Consider the following 22,913-nt stretch of genomic DNA (forward strand, 5'->3'; position numbering starts at 1 on the left):
TAAATAGAGATTAAAGTGTCTAATGTCAAGATTTATCCAAAGTCTATGTAATTATGAGGATCACTCCAAAAGTATTACCTCACAATTTTTTTATAAGGTTGGGATATATGTTAAGCGCCAAAACAACCAAAGCTATGACGCGTCGTATATTGTCTGTAATTGCGTTGTTATTAGGTCAGTTTGTTGAACGAAAAAAAAAAAAAAAAATCGAAACTATGCGACCCTCGCCTGAGACCCATTTATTCAGCCACGTTGTGACAAAAAAAAAAAAAAAAAAAAAGACGTAAAATTTCCTGGCACGTCATTGATGGGCCTTTATGCCTTTTCCACCTGATATGGAAGATGATAATTATAACCATTAAGCTAGCTACCGAGGAGTTTTTTTTAAATAAAGACATTTATTTTACATTATTGTTGCTTGTATACTGTATAGGTATACACACTTACTTTCGCTTATTATGCTAATGACGTCGTTTTCCCACAGATAATGTTTCTATAGCAACTGTCAAACGCAGTTGCCTTCATCAGTAAAAGCATGCTAATGTTGAATTCATAGTGCGTGAGAAGATGATTGTAAACATCCATAAGCGACTACAGAAAGCGTATGAGGATTATATTGTCGACTGCACAGGAGTTGGTCGTCTGGTCAAGTGGATAACGTCCACAGAAGATGGAAACCCTGCTCTGTGCGACCCTTACGTGGCTGTTTCCATGAATAAACGTTAGACAATGTCCAATAAGAACATGTTTGATGACTGCTATAATAGCATCACCTATGGGAAGGCGATATCATTAGCATAATGAGAAGCCGGATGTATGTATGTGTACAAGTAACAGTGATGTAGAATAAATACAGTATGGCTTTTTAAAAAAAAATAATGGAGCATTACCTTTGGAGTGACTTTCGTGAGTGTGTAGTTGAATTACGTAAAAGCATGGAACAGTGATCATTGAAAGAGAAATAGAGAAACAAATTTTGAAGATATTCTTTTAATTATTATACTCATTAAAACGTTGGTTCTAATGTTTTTCCTTTTAGATCGTAAAATTATCCATAATTCATGTTGTACAGTCATTGGCGTTTGTTTACAACAAAATACGTCGAAATAAACTTTGTAATTTACAAATGTGCATCAGGAATAAAATTTACATAGAAGGATATACAATTAAATTGAAATATAATCAGATAGGTATACAATATATAGTAAAGTATATGGTTCTTAAGTAGCTTACACAAAAAAATAATAGTGATTGTTCTTTGCCAGATATAAACTGGCTATTTGGTAAAATATTTATTGCATGATAAATGAACTCTTTTCCAACAATTGATAATTACCAAATATAGTTCGTAACATACTCTAACACCAAAATATATTAATGGAAAATATGAGGAATTTTCCAGTTCACCATTCACTATTATCAAAGCTGCATTGCTACTACGGGAAGACACGGAATTTGCTTTCAACTCATTATCACATTGCTTACTGAATCACATAGTGCTGGAAGACATAAGATCACATAACTTATATTCCATCACATTCTAGCTTTACTGGAAGACTGTTGTGATTATGGATCAAATTATAGGAAGACAGCGAATTTCTCTTGTTATATTATTTTCGTCCATTTATCAATTTCTGCGCCATTCTCTTGAAAATGTTTGTTGGAAGACAGGCAAGTGGAAGACTCAGAAGATATGTTTTGTAACACATAGATGACATTAACTACCACCTTTTACCGTTGCACACATAGTAATGGTTCGAGGTTCGTAGAGGAATATTCGCCATAAGGGCTTTCCACCATATTCATTCTAGAAACGCTATTATGTTTTCTATAGTCTTGCACTGTGCCACTACACGTCTGCTAGTTCTAGGAGAATGATTTACACCCAGTAATATGATAACAATAAATGCCAATAAGCAACAGAGTTCCAACATTTAGATAAAATCTTGCTGTTTGCTATGATGTCCACTTGTGGTCAATCCTCATCTGATTATTGCTCCTGATAAGTTTAAGCAGTTCGTATCTGTGGATATGGCAACGGAATATGATAAGCTTCCACAAGAGCTGTAGCAGAAGAGTAGATACCTATTATTCCACAGAACAGGCCTATGCAAATAATAAATACCTCCCAACTGATGGAATACCATGCCATAGTGTCCCATTTCAGCTTCATGTGAAAATAACAAGGCCAAACAAAAGATAACATAGTGCCAGTGAAACTGCCTATTAGGCCCATTAGCAAAGCAAAATGAGGAATGGTGATGGCCATCATCAAAGTGAAAATAACTAGCAGTACGCGTAGGGCAACTGCCCATATTCGCAATTCGCCATCTTGGGCCAAACAAGTAGGAAATTTTGTAATTTCTTTTCCTTGGAAGAAAGCCGACTCTATAAGGTTGGCAGCAGCATAATATGGCAAGGGATAAGAAAAAAGAGCTTTGACTACAAGAATAAGATTAACAATTATCTTAAAACCCTTCGTAGGTAGGTTATTTGTTATAACTTCTTGCGTTTGTTCGCCCCACGTAAGAAATGCTACATAAGCAATACCAGCTTTAAATATAGCAGCAGCAAGATGACTCCAGTCTAACATGCAGTGAAACTTGGAACGGTCTCTCATATTTCCTTCGAGAGTAGGAAGAAATATTTGTGATGTGTAGCTAAAGACTACAATGCCAAGAGTGACTGGAAACATTCGGATATTGATTCTCAACTGCACCTTATTCCATTCCCAGTCAGGTGCCCTAATGAAGCAATACCCAAGCACTGCTATGTTGATAAATAAATGGGCTACAGTGCACCAGAAACTTAGCCAAGAAACAGCCGTTAGGTTCCTCAGGAATGCGCAAGGTAAAAGAAACATTGTAGATATCATCATCCAAGATCGTTGATCAACAGATCCCTCTGGAAATGAACCAATCATTAAATCTCCACAAAGGACCACATAGAGGATGCAGGTCATAAGCAATTCTATAATCTGGGCTATATTTACCATTTTTCCACCCCATTTGTCTCCTAAGCATGTCCGGGCAATGGAGACATAGCTGTCCCTTACACGTACAAGTTCCCCTTGCTCGTTGTGCTCGTAGAGACACGATACCAAGATCTTACCAGTGTGACAGCATATGTAAGCCACGAATACCAGGGAGAAGATAGCCCAGTAGCCTCCGAATAATACTGAATAAGGTAGACTGACGATAAACATTCCCTGAAAAAGAAACCTTATTAATAACGCACACAACATATATATATAAAGGTTAATTCTCCTTTACAAAGCCAAGCATATTAGTTATAGTAACGATCCTAATAATATATAAAAAAAGCTTGTCTGTATTATAAAAAGCTTAGTTTTGTAATGGGATGATTAGAAACAGTAGGATATCTATCTATTAAGGAGAATAAAAAGTACAACTGCTTTTTAGAAATAGCATATACAATATTATCTAGCAATTTTCTAGGAAGACAGCCCAAGCAATGCCCCACGTTTTTAATAAAAAATAAATAAATAATTTCTCGTAGAAAAATAATGTAACTTTCTGAACTGTAAGCTTTAGCATTCCTGCTTCTAGTTTCTGTTTAGAAATACCTTTCAGACAGCACAAGAACAATTAGTCCTCAAAACAGCATCAAATAGTGATATGCTGATATGAGCAGCAGCCTAGAGGGCAAGTTTCTGGGGATTTCAAGAACTGCTGGGAGTCATCATGGAACAAGTAAATACATGGGCTGTGTTATGGTAAGTAAGAGCAGGTGCATGTATACTTGCATGTACACCAATGCTAGGAGTATAGTAAATAAATTTGATAAATTGAAGTGCTGGTCAAGACATCAAAGGCAGATATTGTTGGGTTATCACAAACATGGTGTCGCACAGATATAAGCAGTGCAGAATTGTAATTTGGGGAATACAATGTGTACAGAAAGGATAGAAAGGGTAGGAAGGGAGGAGTGGTTATGCTGTTAGTTAAGAAACACATAAAATCTAAGGAAGTGCATCCAGTTGACATTGGCGACAGTGCGATATTGAGTTTGGTGTGACATATGCACTGGGAAAGGGGAAATGATAGTAGGACTGTGTTATAGGCCTAATAATAGATGAGTACAACGAACAATTGTGCAGGGAAATAGAGCGGGCCAGTAAATCAGAATGTCTTGTAATGGGGGATTTTAACTTTCCAGATATTGACTGAAACTTATGGGTAGGTCACTCGCACGCTAGCAAGACTTTTGCGGATTTATTGGAAGATTGTTTTCTACAGCAACACGTTCGAGGGACAACCAGAGGGAGTAATACTTTTGATCTGATTATTCATACATTAATAATTTGCAGATAACGGAACCACTAGGTGAAAGTGATCACAGCGTATTGATGTGGGATTTACTTGAAGATATAACTACCAACAAGGGTAAAGGGAAGGGTTTTTGCTTTCGTAAAGGTGACTATAGTGTTCTCAGACAGTTTTTAAATTCTATACAGTGGGACCAACTGATTATGTTACCAACAGCAAATTCTAAATAGGAAGCATTCACGGAAGTAATCCTGGACGCTACTAGGCTTTTTGTTCTAACTAAGAAATACTGTTCTAGGTTTAGGGCAAAATGGATGTCAGAGGAACTAATGAGACTCGTGACAGAGAAGAAAAATAAATGGGATGGATTTAAATTATCAGACGACACAGAAGCAAAAAGTAGATATAAGCTAGTCTGTAATCAAGTCAAAAATGAGGTTAGCAAGCGAAGGCTCATTACGAAAAATCCTTGGCAAAGGATGCAAAGAGTTCTTTACTTATGTAAAATCTAAAAGGAAAGGGATGAAAATCAGATTGGTACACTTGATACTGATGGTTCGATTGTTGATGATCCTGCTCAGATAGCTGACAAACTGAATGAGTATTTTGCATGTACATTCACACATGAGGAATTCTGTAAGGAAGCGGAGGACAGACGTTTACTAAACTCAAATAGGGAACTAAATGATTTTGCAATTACGGAGAGCAAAGTGAAGGAGAAATTATTGAAATTAAACATAAAAAGGCACCTGGGATGGATTGAATCTATCCAGTTATATTGAAGGAGACAGCGAGGGAAGTAAACAAACCCTGGGCCATAATTATGAGCGCATCCATAAATTCAGGGGAGGTCCCCATATACTGGATATGTGCAAATGTATTCCCAATTCACAAATGGGTTCAAAGAGTGACATATATATTTATAGACCTGTTAGTTTAACTTCTGTTCTGGGAAAAATAATGGAGTCACTGGTTAAAGAAGCGTAGCAGGATCATCTGGACAAGACTGCAGCAATAGTTCAGACACAGCATGGGTTTGTCAAGCGAAGGTTTTGTCTGACCAATTTGATTGGATATTACGATGTGGTCACAAAGGAACTGTATGCAAAATATAATTTTGATATCATATACTTGGATTTCAAGAAAGCTTTTGATAACCGTTGAACATGAAAGACTGCAGTACAAATTGGAGCTGTATGGCATTAAGGGCAAGTTGCTACAATGGATAAAGGGATGATTGAGTGGGAGACGACAGAGGGTGGTAATAAATGGACACTGCTCTTCGTGTACTAATGTTATTAGTGGAGGCCCCCAGGGTTTGGTGCTGGGTCCATTGTTGTTTTGTGTATTTATTAATGAAATCGATGAAGGTGAAAAGGTTGGAAGGGTTGTAAATGACAGTAAAGGCAGTATGCTACTGCAAAGGATCTAGAAAAGTCAGGCAGATGGGCTGAGAAGTGGAAACTAAAGTTTAATATTGACAAATGCAAGGTATTGCATATGGGTAGCAGTAACCCAAGAGAAACGTACCCACTTTGTGGTACTACACCCAGGGACGAGGAGAATGAAAAAGACCTGGGGTAATTGTGCATTCAGATATAAAGTTCTCTGAGCAATGCAGACGGGCTGCTAGGGCAGGTCATGGAGTCAATGAAATATAATAGTTTTGCTAGTAGAGACAATGAGGTGATTATCCCCTTGTATAAGGCAATGATCGGGCCACACATTGAGTACTACGTACAGGTCTGGAGTGCTCATTTTAGGAAGGATGTAGAGTTGCTAGAACAAGTACAAAGAAGAGAAACAAGATTGGTGAGAGGAACAAAAGGGTTCGCTTATGAAGAAAGGCTTAATTTCTGCATGTTGCAGCATCTAGGGACTAGGTACTTGCGAGGTGATCTGATTGAGGCGCATGAGGTCTTGAATGGTTTGAGTAGGCTCAATGCTGATGGGATTCTTCCGCTTTTTCAGATTACGAACCTGACGAGGCAGAGATTCAAATTGAGGAAAGACAGTTGCAGAATAGATGTGCGGAAGTTTGCCTTTAGCCAGCGGGTAGTTGATTGCTGGAACAGACTTCCATCTGTTGTTGTGGAAGTTGATAGCTTAAATAAATTTAAGGCTGAATTAGACAGACAATTAGAATGACCGGATGGGTGAAATGGGAAGGTGTTTGTTTTGGCTGATACTGTATAAGCTTGCTTTATTGCATCATATGTCTCAACTAATGCTAATACGTACTAATGCTTATGCTCACCGACAAAGAAAGTATGAGTTTTTGAAAATGGAGGACACAGTCAGAAGCAGTATCCGCGCGGACACTGCTTCTGATTGTGTCCTCTTTTCCCGGATAATCCCGTTTTCCCCAAATCGAGTGGAAAAGGCCGGGTTCTAATCCGTCAATGATGAGAGGAATTTTTATGAGCTTTTTCACTGCGTGGCTGAGTTATTCTCCTCACACATGGACAGTAAGATTCCCCCCTAAAATGGAATTTTTCATTCAGCAATACAGGCAAATCGACCAGAGAACATATACAGTTTGTAGACATCTTACAGATAGGCAAATGAGTTAGTCCTCGGGTGGTCCTAATATGACCCACTGTTTACTTTATCAGAAGTGAAGTTCTGAAAAGTATTCAGAAACGGCCAAGGACTGCCTACGCAGACGATATCATAGACAGAAGCACCGTTGACCACGAAATAACACAAGACGGGTTCACATAAAGACGAGGGAGGCAATCAATAAACTTCCGTGTACTGTAATGCTTGTCTACCATAAAGCTTGTGTCCTGTAACTTCAGTCCTTTATAGAGCCATCATATAGGTTAAGGCAAAAGCATAATTTTAACGTACATCTACCAAAGTAGTCAAATTAATTAATTAAATTGGCATCGTTTTGGTTATATCTCATATTGTGAATGCCTTCACAACGAGTTGCCATAGTATTGTACTACCTCAAATAAATAACACTTCACCAGTGGAGAAGACTTCTGTTATTTATTCTCAGCGGATACCACCACCCAGACAGTACAGTTTCAAAGCTTGTTGGCTTCTCTTCGGCGGGTGGGAAGGTACCCTGGTGTTGTAATAGTGACAACCCAGTTATGAAGTATAACTTTATAACTGGGTTGTCACTGAGAGATGCCTGATGGTGTGCAGTGATATAGACTATAAAAATTTAAGGGCAAAGGCCTCATGCTACGAGGTAGGTGAAGTGTTACTTATTCGAGGGAGTACAATACCATGGCAACTCGTTGTGAAGGCATTCACAATATGAGATACTGTATAACCAAAACGATGCCAATTTAATTAATTAATTTAACTACTTTGGTATATGGCTACGTTAAAATGATGCTTTTGCACTAACTAGGTAGAATGACTAACAGAATGTTAGTCATTCTACCAATGTTAGTCATTCTACCTCGTAGCATGAGGTCTTTGCCCTTAAATATTTTATAGTGTATATCACTGCACACCATCAGGCATCGCTCATATTGTGAAGTTATACTTCATAACTGGGTTGTTACTATTGCAACACCAGGGTACCTACCTACCCCGAAGAGCAGCCAACAAGCTTTGAAACAGTGCTGTCTGGGGGGGGGGGGGGGATGATGGCCACTGAGTTTCCGAGAATAGATAACAACAATCTTCTCTACTGGGGAAGCGTTGTCTATTCGAGGAATTTATGAGCTTTTGAGTAGTGTGAGGTGAAGGAGTAATTATTCATTCTATCTCGTAGCATGAGGCCTGATGGCCACTGAGTTTCCGAGAAAATAGATAACAACAATCTTCTCTACTGGGGAAGCGTTGTCTATTCGAGGAATTTATGAGCTTTTGAATAGTGTGAGGTGAAGGAGTAATTAGTCATTCTATCTCGTAGCATGAGGCCTTTGCCCTTAAATATTTTATAGAGCCATCATATTACCGCTTTCCAGAGTCCTGAAAAATTCCTTCAGGTCGCAAATTTAGGAAAAACTATTATGTTGTTTGCGAGGTGAAAAAGGGTTTCGAGAGGCAAGTTAGAAATTTCAACAGCATAAGGTCATTGTTTCTGATTGTATTCTACTAACAATGAAGTTTTCTGAAGGGAGTGTCATGGTATGGGACTGCTTTTTATGGTTGGCTTGGGCACATTAGTCGTCATCGACAAAATCATGAATGCTGTGCAATACCAGGACAGCATGGACAATTATGCACTTCTAACATTATGGCAATACTTTGGGGAAGGCTCATACCTGCATCAGCAAGACAACAGAGCCGATGTAGAAAGCAATGCGCCAACACTTTGTTAATTTCATTTGGAAAGCTTCAGTTTGTTTCAGATTAACTTTTCCGAAAAAAAAAAAAAAAGTGGGACATTAATTTTCAGGGGATCTTCGTATATTAATAGTTAAAAGGCTAATGAGAGTTACACTGCCCTACCATTAATATCCGGACACCCTTCCATAGAGGGATAAACAGGTCCTATGCATGCAACACGTCACAGAACTGCTATAAATATGCACACTGGGCTTCGAGCAGACAATTGCAAAAGTCGGCATGCAAGATGACACGTTCAACAGAATTAACAGACCTCCAACGTGGAATGATAATAGGATGCCACATAAGCAAGCGTTCTGTACGAGACATCGCAGTCACTCTGGGGATCCCTAGGTCAACGGTTAGTGACGTCATATGCAACTGGTAGAGCAATGAGAGTGAATCTGCCAAAAAAAATGGCCTGGTAAACTGCGAAAACTAACAGATCGGGACAAGGGAATTCTGCGAAGAACTGTGACGAAAATCGTAATTTGCCATTGTCTCAAGTCACACAAACCCCCTGTGAGAGGTATTGGCACTAATATCAGCACTAGCACAATATGAAGGACACTTCATGATATGGGTTACAATGGTCGTGCAGCTGTTCACAAGCCATTGATCACCTCGACAACTGCTAGACGCCGATTAACATGGTGTAAGGAGCGCGAATCGTGAACTGTAGAGAAGTGGAAAATAGTCCTATGGACAGATGAGTCGAGGTTCGCACTCTACCAGTCTGATGGCCGTTCCTGGGTGTGGAACGGCCATCAGAATATGCCAGGGGAATAGTTCCTTCCTGATTGTATCCTCCTAACAATGAAGTTTGGTGGAGGTAGTGTCATGGTATTGGGCTGCTTTTTATGGTTGGCTTGGGCCCATTAGTCGTTATCGACAAAACCATGAATGCTGTGCAATATCAGGACAGCCTGGACAATTATGCACTTCTAACATTATGGCAATATTTCGGGGATGGCTCATACCTGCATCAGCAAGGCAACGCGCCATGCCATACTGCTCGGGTCGTAACAGAGTGGTTTGAGGATATGGGTGTGGAAGAGTTGGATTGGCCAGCCCAGGTCTGATCCGAACCCTATCGAGCATCTTTGGTATGTATTGGATCGTCGGATATGTGCACGTCGAGATCGCTCAAAGAACAAATCTGAACTGGTGGCTGCGTTAAAGGCAGAGTGGAGGAACATATCACCTGACATTTATAAAAAGCTGGTTGAGAGTATGCTGCGAAGATTGAAGGTCATCATAAAAGTAGAAGGTTTCGGCACAAAATATTAAATGACACAATAAAAGATCTAAAAACTTTTTTTGTCTAAAGGCAGGTGTCTGGATATTAATGGTAAGGCAGTGTATAAGCATTAGAGATGTGAACGTGAACTATTAATTTTTATTAATAGAATTGGTATAATTTATTGATAAATTAAAATAAAATTGTTTTATAATAATAATAATATGCAAATTGCAATATATAGAGAATTAATTAAAAGTAAATAACAATACAGTATAAATCCAGTGACAAAGTTTAATGACTAAAAATAGAGCTTTCAAATTTGTCACTGGATGTATACTGTATTGTTATTTTCTTTTAGTCAGGGAATCCAATACCACAGGCCCTTTTTCATTTAGAGAATTAATTGTTAATAATTTTAATTATGCAATAACTGGAATATATATGAAACAAAATAATAGACTATAAAGTAGAACAAAACATTACACTGGTTTTTAAAAGCAGAACACCTTCTTTGTAACATAACGTTTATTGTATTTCGTTATACTGTATTTTGAGTAAGACTGATATAATAATAATAATAATAATAATAATAATAATAATAATTTATTATTTATTATTATTATTATTGTATGTAGCAAGGATTTTTTTCATAATAAAATTGTATGATACTGAATTATTACTGTATTTATTTATTGCTCTTGTGTCTAGTAGTGTCAGTGTGTGTATTAGAGGCGGCGCTCGCTACTATAAGAGTTGTCGGCTGCTATTGGAATGTGCTTTTGATTGTACTGTACATAACCTATTTAATAAATTTGTGTATTTAACTGCGACTTTATTTCCTGTAATTTTACGAATATTGTTAATAAGGCTTTGTGATCAGGTAGGCAGATATAATTTTTATACATAAATATGGAAATAGCTAAATTTCAGCCAAACTGCGGATGTTGTGTGCGTGCATGCATTCTTTCTGTTATTGAGATAATAAAATAAAAAAGGCTTAAGTGTAGCATTAGTTTAGAAACCGCTATTATACACGTATAGACTGGCATATAGTATATAGGGGAAGAATAGGAAGAGAGAAAAAGTTGTTATAATTTTGCTTCTATTTAGGCATATTCATTTGAATATTATGCATACAAAGCTGTTGCTACTATTTAGTCAACAAAATATAAGAGAAATATATATATTTTCTGTTTATGCTACGGAACAGCCACCTAGAAGTTCACAAGGTAGAGGGAATGCAAGATCGTCACCATGTTAGCAGTCATGTGGATTTGAACTACACTTAACTCAAACGCGTGTGCAAATGTAACCTACGTTTAACCACTCGGCTAAGGAAATACCCCGAAATGTATTTCATTGCTTATATAGTATGTCCAGCAATCACGACGTATATAACATTTGTATTCACTCTTTGCTCCTATGCCAAGCGTGGAAACTAAAAAGCTTCGTGGCTTGGAAAATTTATGATAATAGCAGAACTTGTATTCTGATCCTATGCGGATGCTCGTAGCACAAACAAAAAAATATGTATTACGCCCCGCTACAGCTGATTATGTCCTGCTAACCATTCTGTATCTCCTCTGTTGCAGCTTTATACCGTTACTGGTTCATGTAATGATTTAGTGCCTGCTAGCACATCCTGTAACTGTTTTCCTGGTGTCGTTTTCACGACACCAGGAAAACAGCTGTCTAGGTGATGTTCCTTATAACAAATCTTTGTAGGAAGTGCTGTTTATTTCTAGTGCAGTACAAAGGTAACTCGTGATAAAGGTGTTACATATGAGAGATTAGTATCGTCGTGAAAAGCATTGGTTTCTTATTAACTGAACGTGCCGGGTGCATATCTGCAAAAATATTTTGTGTGTAGTTTGGAAGAGTGATGGTTATTAACTTGATTCCATAACATACCACAAGCAGTTAAGAGTTCAGGAGAAATGGTATTATATCCAACACACAAGCAAATCGATCACAGTATAGTGGCCTCATAGCATTAATTTTTTGGCGCTTAATGTATTCATTCAGTTTCGTTTAGATTTTAGCCGTGTGCATATTTGGCTGATTTAACAAATTACGCATGATTTAAAGATCTCATTTCAAAATATCCTGAATAGAAATAACTAATTTACGTCTTTATAGTTTATGTGAAATTTTCTGTGGATTAAAATAGGAAATTGTCCTGTAGTCGGTGGGTTCTTGGTAATCAGAGTGTGGATTTCGGTTGTTTATTCAGGAAGTATCAGGAAGATCATAACCCAATGTGCTTAGCCTTCGGGGCTAGTACAGTGGATTATGATTGCTGTCCTTTCACAACGTGTTAAAAAGGCTTGGGAGTAGCGATTTTTTTGGAAGGAGTTTACACCTTGAGCAAATTAGTCGGTTTTGGGTTAAGATTGCCTGTTTTTTGTTTTTTTAACCCCCTTCTGGAAACCCGGGTTTTTTTATCCTAGCAAACAGAGAAACAGACCATGGAATAATGCAATTTGCAGGCACAATGTACTGACGCTTTATAGCCTAAGTTGTTTTGGATATGGCGAATAATACAAGAATATAAGAACAACAGTGACACTTGATTATTGGGTATGTTTGAGATGGTATTATTCTCTCTTCTCTTCCACAAAATTAGCATTGTAAATACCGCTATCACTCTTTCCTTGAGAAACATTTTGACCATCTAGCGATACTACGAAGGCGTAATATTTTCTGGGCATCAGTTATCTTGTTCGGCAATTCAAGTTGTCGTGAGCAGTACATTGAAGGATTACTGCAGCGGTGGTAATGGGTAGTCCTTGAGCTTCCTTCCTCCTAGTCTCCCGGATGAGTCCTTGTGTCTTTGATTTGTTACGCATGATGAATGAACTACTCGGAGTCAACGCTTGCGGATAACACAATATATATCGTGAGCAATAGCTCACTCGCTGGCGACTCTTCAACAGAATTAAGTTGCTGATGGTGTTTTATCCTGCAGTATGTTTGGAATTTAGTTATATAAGAGGAGGCCAGAAATTACTCAGAATTTAAATAATTGTAATATACTTGTAAAGAAAGTATTTATTTATTTCCAGGCTAATGTCACTACTTTTTGAATAGCCCTCGTATATGAAATTGAGAATGAAAAGTATTTCTCCGTTTCAACGAGAGATAATAAGCATATTCTAAGAAGAATGAAGTTTTGTGAGGGCTGACAATATGACATAAAATATTTTGTTTTATATAAATATGGCTCAGCTAGAACGATCCCATTGATCAGATGAAGTAGACGGTTTTGAATTTTCACGTTTTATTTATTATTATTTTTTTAAACTTCGTGATTTACGTACATATGCATTTGTTTCATACCAAAACCATTAATAGTTTAAATATATCTTACTTACCAGCGTCAGAAACAGTGATGAGGCTCAATTGAGTGTAAATTTAAGTACTAACTTTACAGTTTTACATGTTATTTTTTTTAATGTAATTTCCATATCTATCGGATTTATATTTTGTTACTCGACAATTGTAGACATTATAACTAGTTTTTTATGCTATGTTCACATTTGAAGTGTGTAAAATAAAAAAAAATATATTTTAATTCTGAATTTTAATTCGTAATGCTACATTCCGTAAGGAATTATGCTTAAATTACACCGAAAAGGAAAAGGGGGGGGGGGGGTATTATAGAATTTCACAATTTGATATTATAGAATTTCACTTTTGCAGATTACAAAAGTGTGAATTTCTCTAATACACTACATGGAGAATTATTTATTCAATTCAAAAATTATTATTTTTATGGTTTTTGAAATATAGACCTACCTGAATAGCATTTGTCACATTCCATCCGGCTTGCCATTCGGAAATTTGAGTACTCTTTTCACCGAACTCGCCCGTTTCGAAATCCTCATTATTTCTCACGGCGCCATTTAATTTGGCGTCCCCTGCCTCCGCTTCAGTCGGGTGATCACCCCCACCTTCATCGCCGGACTCACGGAAAGAAGCCAATTCCGTATCAGTTTGGCCATGGCCATGCTTAGCGAAGTGCAGTCGCTCAGTATCCGGATCTTCCCCACAGGACCCGGGAAGATATGCTCGAACACTCTGCCAAAGGCTAAACAGGTACCAAGACATAGTGATGAGGAATATCACTTATAGCGAGTGCGCGGATGTTATTAAAACGGTTGTTCTAAAGTTTATTCACAGTCTACCCATTTCAGAACCGGTACGTGCTTGGAGAAGTCGTCGCCAATCAACCTGCTGCTTCCCAGAGTCAGAGCGTGTTAGAGCTGCATGGCATCCCTGATATATTGACGGCCCAAGGAGGAGAATGGCTGCAGAGCTTTCTAGGCAGGCATAGGATGTGTAAACCAGTGATTTAATGTGCTGAAAGACAAAAATATTACCCTAGTAGATAACTGTCTAACGATATCGCAGGTGAAAATTTTTTTGCAAAATGTTTTAAAACGTTTGAGAGGGTTTTATCAAAAATTAAATAATTTAAAATTCATGTTTTAAGCAAATTTATTATCTTAAGGGACTGTATTCATCACTTCTTCAGAAATATTCTGAAATACTCATAGCTAAATACTCAACCAATCATTTTAATATTAGTAGGGCAAAAGTTTTTACTTTAATTCCTGATAAGGAAAACAAATATTTCTCTAATCTTACTCTAAATTAGGCAAACGAGGCTATCATCAAAATAAAATAAAAGTGATGAATAATTTTTGTTACACAGCTTATTTACATTATTTTAATTTTATGGGAAATTAAAAAATTTAAATTTCTAGATTGAAATTGAACCACATAACTTGACTTTATACTACAGAAATTACCATTACTATGAATCACTCGAAAAATATACATTCATGTTAGTACTAAGAAATTAGGATTGAATATGAATGGGGATTTTTATTTTCCACGATTAAAATTTTTTAATATTTTATATTAAAATTTTATATTTTTAATATAATAATAATAAAAAATAAAATAACTATTAATAGTCTGTAAATACTAAAAAAATTTTAATTTTAGTTTCGAATATTTTATAACAAATAAAAAAGTTTGTTGAACAGTATTACGTTTATTATTTTTGTATTACAATTCGTAATACTACTTTTGTATTACAAAGGTTTTCTCTCTATTTGACCTTATTATAAATGCATTTATTACATCATTGGTACCAGCGTTTCTCAAAAGTGGTATGCTCCTACTATGTGGGGAAAAGATCAAAGTAGTATGTATTGTAATGCTCGTTGGTTTAGTTCAATTTTCTTTATAACAGTTTTTAAAAATAAGAAAAGCGAATTATACATTAATTTAAATGACTAAACATTATTGTTATATTTGTACTTTATCGTACTGTATTGTATTATAAGAATAACTCCGTTTTATTTTCTATCAGTTTTAGAACTGATATAAGCATATATGCAGTGTGCACATATGCAGAACTGCTTTCGAATTGATATAACTTGTCTGTCTGTTTCTTTTCAGATTTTTATATTTGAATTTCATGAAATATTTTTCTGCTTTATACGGATAAAGGAACACAAGGAACCTCGAAGAGGGAGGGGGGGGTCAGCTTTCTCGGGCTTAGGCATTGTGGAGGAGCCCCAGAATTCGATTCGGGGTAATCCCGCTTTTACCTCTACAAGATAAAGAGGGCTGGCCCGATGAGGTTGTATGTACCCTAGGACTCATGACGCATATCTCTTGACGATGCCTCTGTGTATCACTCTATATACGTACAGTATAAATGAAATGGAAGTTTCATCATTCATGGTACAAAAATTCGTAATTCGGAAGAGGGTACAATGCAAACAGAAAATAGCGTTGGTCTTTCTCGATTTGTTCAGATGCGCTCTATAAGAATTTGTCCTTGTTTTATTTCTCATTCATTCTAAACTTATTTTTCTTTATCGGAACAAATTTTTCTTGTGGAAGCGCAGTGGTTATGATAATCACCGTTCTTCTCACACCGTATGGAAAAGGTCTGGATTGAATCTCGTCAATGACGCAAACTTTTATGGGCCTTTTTCACAACATGCCGAGTTAGTCAGTCCCAGGCGAGGATAGCAATGTTTTATCTTCCAGCAAAGCAGGAAAATCCACCAGAGAACATATATAATTTATGAATATAATACACATGGGTGGATGACTTTGTTCCCTTGAGTAACCCTGATATGAAGTATTTATTATTATTATTTTTTTTTTATCGGAGCAAATTACAACTGCAGTAAGGAGTAGGAATCCGAGATGAGGTTCATAAGATTTTTAAGATTTCATAATGATTTAACAGACATTATATTAGAAATTTATACATTTATAACTACTAAACAGATTATTGTAATAATGAATTTACAACTTTGCATAATATTTAGAAATAAATATTATACAAAGATTCAGGAAAAATCACTAATTTTATTTTTTACAATATGTGCAAGAGGTTACGACATGGGAATTTTGAGATACGAATTGCAACTATTTAGTAAAGAGACTATAGAAAACATACTTTTACTGGTATACAAATGAACTTTATCTCCTTCGGAGTGGTCCTCTTATAACGTTATACATTTTGAGCTGGCATATTGTTGTAGTGAAGAATCATTTCAGTAGTCAAAGGCTCTTTTCTTTTTCCTCAAAATTAATCCCTTAACCTTTCTCAAAATTTAATTAATAAGCCTGATTTCAATTAATAAACATTTGGCTGCTGGATGATTTCTAAAGAAACATTGCCGTTGATATCAAGAAAGCAAATCGACCTTGTTTTCATTTTTCAGTTTGAGTTGCGTGCTTTTGTGATGTTTGGAGTTTAATAAAGAATTTCCCTTTCAAGACTTGTATTTTTAATTTGTATCGAGCTGAAAAATTCATGTTTCCTTATCAGTTATAATTTTATCTAGAAAATTTCTATCTTCTTGATCTTCATTTGAAAGAACAGAGAAGAACTGATAAACAAATTTCAATTCTCTGCTGATTTGTTCTTTACTTAACTTGTGCTTGGCAGAAAATCCTCAAGTTAGTGTTCCTTCAAAATAAACAAAATGTGTGTTTTGAACTAAATTTAGCTTTGAAAAGTAAGCTGTTCATCTGAACGAACCAAATCTCTTGTTTTTTAAACATATATATATATATATATATTTTTTTTTTTTCCATGTGTTGTGGGCCTATCAAATAAAGATCAAGAAGATAGAAATTTTCTGGATAATTATAACTGGTAATGAGTTTTTCAGCTCGATACATAGAAAAAAATATTAGTCTTCAAAAATATAATATATCAAGAAAGAAAATCGACCTTGTCGTCATTTTTCAGTTTGATTTGCGTGCTTTTTTGATCTTCGAAGTTTGAAGAGTTTTAAGGAGTTTTCTTAAAATAATCGTTCCCGCACAATTAGTTTAACATCGCAACATCTTACTAGCAGATTTTTCTCAACATTACCCAAAATTCAATATAATTACATTAAAAACGGATATTCATTTTTACACGACCAAAAAATTAAAAAAAAAATACTATTGTTATTACAATTAACTAATGATTCTGTATAAATATCTCAAAACTTTCATGTCCGTGTTCCAGTCAACAGCGCGCACATATAAGAGAAAATAATAATTTTACTCATTGGCTTGAGTAAACTTAATGATAATTGTATTCTTACTCTTTCTCGGACAACACACAAAGGAACATAAATTGCAAAAGGAAAGGTGTTAACAAATTTTCTTTCAGCCAGAGAGTGATTGATTGTTGGAAAAAACAAACCATCTGGTGGTGTAGTAGTAGTAGAGGCATGAGATGCAAGAAAGCAAGCTTTATGTAGCATCAGCCAAAAAAAAAAAAAAAAAAAACATATCGCATACCCATTCCCTCTAAACGTTTGTCCAATTCCTCCTTGAATTTATTTAAGCTCTCAACTTCCATAACGACAGGTGGAAGTTTGTTCCAGCAATCAACTACCCGCTGGCTAAAGGCAAATTTCTGCACATCAATTCTATAACTATCTTTTCTCAATTTGAATTTATGGCCCCTCACGTTTGTAATCTGAGCAAGAGGAAGAATCCCATCAGAATTGAGCCTGCTCAACCCATTCAAGGCCTTATACGCATCAATCAGATCACCTCGCAGGTGCCTAGTCTCCAGTCGCTGCAATTTGCAGAACTTAAGACTTTCTTGGTAAGGCTACCCCTTCGTTCCCCTCACAAATCTTGTTGCCCTTCTCTGTACTCGCTCAAGCAACTCTACATCCTTCCTAAAATGAAGCCTCCAGACCCGTACACAGTATTCAAGGCGTGACCATTGTCTTATACAAAGGGATAATTACCTCCCTTTTCCTACTAGCAAAATTCCTGTATCATTGACAATACCGCATGACTTGCTCTGGTAGCCTGTCTGCACTGTTCAGAAAATTTCATATCTGACTGCACAATTACTCCAAGGTCTTTTTCATTTTCTACCACCCTAAACGTAGTACCACACAATTGGTACGTTTCTCTATGGTTACTTCTACCCATATGTAGTACTTTGTGGAAGGGGGTATTTTGAATAAATTTAAAAAAGAATTAGAATCAGATTTTTTTCATAAAAATATGCTATTTATGGAATGGGTTACTGTAAAATTTGTGTTGATGATAAACATGCTGATAGAAAAGCTGATAAATTTAACACATTTGGAAAATTAAATAAGCTTACTTGGAAATGGTATAACTATGAACAGAAAGATTTAGACAAAAGGGTAAACAGAAAATTTTCCAAAGGATGAGGAACGGAGATGAAAAAAATAATAATAATGATGAAGAAAAGAAAAAAAAAACGAAAACATAATAAATGTAGAAAAAAATTTAAAAGAATTAAGCTGTAAACGAAAGCAATAGCAGAGAGAAACAAAAGAGTGGTATAGGATTATAAACTGTCAAATTAAAAATAATTAGAAAGGTGGAAGATACAATAGAGCAGAAAGAAAAAAATATATAATCAAATATTTTAGAAATCAAAAGAAAAAGGAACAGAAAAAGATGCAGAATTTTGTGCGAAGGACACATGCAACTGGTAAGTTTGTTAGAAACTCTGAAGGCATAACAAAAATGAATGAAACACTTAGAGAAAACCAGTGACAGGATACAGACTGAAAAGGAAAGTAGAAAATGGAACGATTAAGAGCAATAAAAGGGAGAAGTGTGAATACAGCAGCGCAGATCAGATTTCTGAACTCGACAAAATTCTGCAGTTAGGTGTTTTCACTAAGTTAATAAAATCATTAGGAGATGAACGACAAATTTTTGATAAGAAAATGAAAGAATTTGAAGAGCTCTTAGAATAACAAAAAAAAAAACCACACAATAAAATCAAGAGATTGCAATCAGAGTGCAAGAAAATAGAGAAATCCTTAAAACAATGCAAATATGAACAGGGGTCATATAAATACGAACCAGAAATATATTGGTGGAAGGTCCAACAAGGAACGAATGTAACTAATAACCCGAGATGACAAAGTCCAAAAAACGGAAAATATGAGTAGAAAGAATGAAAATGAATACGAGGAGAGCAAATATAGGAATAAACGAAAAATTCGGACATGAAAAATAGAACCAATTGAAGTACTGCATAATTACAGGAAAATTGAAATAAAAAAAAATATATATATAATTTGCATCAAAACCAGCTAGGAGATAAAACAATGAAGAGGAACACAAAGCACAAGTAAGCAGAAAAGGAAGAAAGTATTTTGGGAGAGAAAGAAAATGACTTTGTCCATGGAGAAGCAGTAAATAAACACCTGAAAGTTGTACGGATACATAGTAAGTTATTTGTAACCAAGTTCACCCACTAACGATGGAAGCTCAGCTCTAAATGTATATCCAAATTAGCCTTGAAGCCTGTCGGAAAAGATTAAAAATAAAGCCAATCATTCAGGAGTCACAGAATTTAAAAACAAGATAGAGGTGGGAGAACGTAACAGCTAAAATCAAAAGAAAGCAAAAGGGGACTTCATTTGTCAAGTGAGAATTGGTTCTGAGTAACAAGGATCTAGATAAAACTTTTGTACAATACATCGTTTTTTAGCGCCTAAGCAACTAAGGATATGAGGCGTTATTATATTGCATTTCAAAGTTGCGTGGATTTTGTGGTCGATTTGGTTGTTTACTGGACGAAACACTCAAGCTCCAGTGAGATAAAATCATGCAATTCTCACTTAAGATTGATTCACCCAGCCGCGTTGTAAAAAAAAAAAAAAAAAAAAAGAAAAAAAAAAGCGCGACTGCGTTGATCGATTGACTTGAATCGAGCCTTTTAATTCCGAGAATACAAGCCTTTTCATTCCGAGGTTCACGGAGGGTAACTACACCCATTGTGCTACCTGTGAGGGCTGTATAATATAGCATCATTTTTTGTTTTGGATGTAGTAGTAGTAGTCGCAAGTGATGCAAGAAAGCAAGTGTATGAGCTTATGCAGCATCAGCCAAAATGAAAAAAAAAAAAAAAAAATACAAAACAATTCCCTCTAAATGTTTGTCCAGTTCCTCCTTAAATTTATTTAACCTATCAACTTCCACAACGACAGATGGAAGTTTGTTCCAGCAATTAACCACTCGCTGGCTAAAGGCAATTTTCCGCTCATCTCTTCTACATCTACCTTTCCTCAATTTGAATTTATGCCCCCTTAGGTTCGTAATCTGAACAAGTGGAAGAATCCCATCACAATTCAGCGTGCTCAACTCATTCAAGGTCTTATATACCTCAATCAGATCATCTCGCAAGTGCCTAGTCTCCAGCCGCTGCAATTTGCAGAACTTAAGCCTCTCTTGGTAAGAGGACCCCTTCGTTTCCCTCACCAATCTTGTTGCCCTTCTCTGTACACACTCAAGCAAATCTACATCCTTCCTAAAATGAGGCCTCCAGACTTGTACGCAGTACTCAAGGCGTGGCCTGACCATTGCCTTATACAGAGGGACAATCACCTCCTTTTCGCTGCTAGCAAAATTCCTGTATATCATTGACAAAACCCCATGACCTGCCCTAGCTGCCTGTCTGCATTGCTCAAAAAACTTCATATCTGTCTGCACAATTACTCACAATTCTTTTTCATTTTCTGCCACCTTAAGTATAATACCACACGGTTGGTACGTTTTTCTGGGGTTACTTTACCCATATGCAGTACTTTTCATTTGTCAATGTTAAACTTCAGTTGCCACTTCTCAGCCCATCTGCCCAAATTTTCTAGATCCTGTTGCAGTAGTACACTGCCATTGCTGTCATTAACAACCCTGCCAACCTTTGTATCATCTGCAGACTTCGACACTAAGCCTGATATACCTTCATCAATCTTCTTCTTCTTCTTTGGCTTCGCCTTTTCCCACGTTATGTGGGGTCGGCATTCAGTGTTCCCAATTCACATTTTACATCCTCTTCTTCTCCTCTAGTTGGATTTACTTCTTAACCGGAACAAATCTATTGGTTTTGGCATAATTTTTACGACCGGATGCCCTTACTGACGTCACCCCTCACCATTTATCCGGGCTTGGGATAAATGGTGATTGATGATATACCTTCATCAATATCATCGATAAATATACAAAACAACAGTGGACCCAACACCGAACCCTGTGGGACTCCTATAATAATATTAGTCCACAAAGAGCAGCACCCATTGATTACCACCCTCTGTCTTCTCCCACTCAACCATCGTTTTATTTATTGTAGCAATTTACCCTTAATACCATTCTGCTCCAATTTGTACAGCAGTCTTCCATGCGCAACAGTGTCAAAAGCTTTCCTGAAAATCCAAATATATGATATCAAAATTATTTTTTGCATACAGTTCCTTTTGTAACCACATCATAATATCCAATGTGAAATAGTTTGTTAGCACAATTGTAAAATTGATACATGGGGGGGGGTAATAAAAATAAAGTGCCATAGAGCATCCCTATTCAATATTGTTTTCGTTATGATTAGAAATACAATCATAATTTATGTGATTGTCGGTATTAATGCTCAAGTAAATTCGGTTTACTTGGACGTGGTTTTAGGGTTTAGACAAAGAACTATCCGGTATGCATTCTGTATTCAAATTTAATGAAACAAATATGATCGGACAACTTTTTTTTTTTTTTTCGGTCCAAGTTTGTTTCTATAAAGAAAGGAAAAAGTGAAGATGCATAATATGCAACACAATATGCGGATATCATTTTTTAAGGGCACAAAAGGTGATATAGTTGTGCACGTTGGCACTAATGATATTAGGAGTAGGAGACCGGCAGAATTACTTAACAAGTACAGGTCACTGTTGAACAAAAGCCGAGAATTAGGGTTGAATTTGAAAGTGTCTGCAATTCTGCCCAGACACGATAGAAGGGAGTATATGATGAGAGCCTTGTCGATCAATTCGGCCCTGGAAAGAATGTGCAAGGCTCAAAGGTTAGAATTTTTTTAGCCTAGACTGTACTTGTTAACAGGAGAGACTGCTTCTATAGGGATGGGATACACTTAAATAGAAAGAGTGCAAGAATATTTGCTGATGCTATCGAGGCAGTGTTAGGTGGGTCGGAAAACTGATAGCTTGGGGGGATACAAGGACTAATAGTTTAACAGTAGTCGTAGGCAGAGGTGAAGGTAAATCTTGCACAACTTCTATTAGAATAAGTAGCGACCCGGAGCGTGGGGTGTGGGGGGTTTCAGGGACGGATGGCAGTCATCCTGAAATAGGTGGGTATATGGGATGTGTTAGGGTAACTAGGAAGAGGAGTAGGAGCATGTATGCTTGCATGTATACCAATGCTAGAAGTATAGTAAATAAATTTGATGAATTTGAAGTGTTGGTCAAGACATCAAAGGCGGATGTTGTTGGAATAGCAGAGACGTGGTGTCACACAGATATAAGGAATGCTGAACTGGAATTTGGGGAGTACAATGTGTACAGAAAGGAAAGGAAGGATAGGAAGGGAGGAGGTGTTATGCTGTTAATTAAGAAAAACATAAAATCAAAAGAACTGCATCCAGTTGATATAGATGAACAGTGCACTGTTGAGTCAGTTTGGTGTGACATAAGCACTGCGAAAGCAAAAATAAGAGTAGGAGTGTGTTATAGACCTAATGACTCGAATGAGTACAA

General features: G+C 36.5%; 1 protein-coding gene across 1 annotated transcript in view; it reads right to left on the bottom strand.

Annotated features, from left to right (window-relative positions):
- Positions 1-1,337: 1,337 nt before the first annotated feature.
- Positions 1,338-22,913, bottom strand: part of VGAT (vesicular GABA transporter) — a 34,238-nt gene continuing 12,662 nt past the window's right edge. Inside the window, exons 2-3 of the mRNA XM_090373227.1 lie at positions 13,630-14,193; positions 1,338-3,208 (exon numbers count right to left, since the gene is read on the bottom strand). Coding sequence (XP_090229353.1) covers positions 2,009-3,208; positions 13,630-13,941 — 1,512 coding nt within the window. The 5' untranslated portion in view covers positions 13,942-14,193 and the 3' untranslated portion in view covers positions 1,338-2,008. The remainder of the gene's footprint in view (positions 3,209-13,629; positions 14,194-22,913) is intronic.

The sequence above is a fragment of the Mastigoproctus giganteus genome, chromosome 5, assembly GCF_048544385.1.
Source record: "Mastigoproctus giganteus isolate SK-2022 chromosome 5, ASM4854438v1, whole genome shotgun sequence".
NCBI lineage: Eukaryota > Metazoa > Arthropoda > Arachnida > Uropygi > Thelyphonidae > Mastigoproctus > Mastigoproctus giganteus.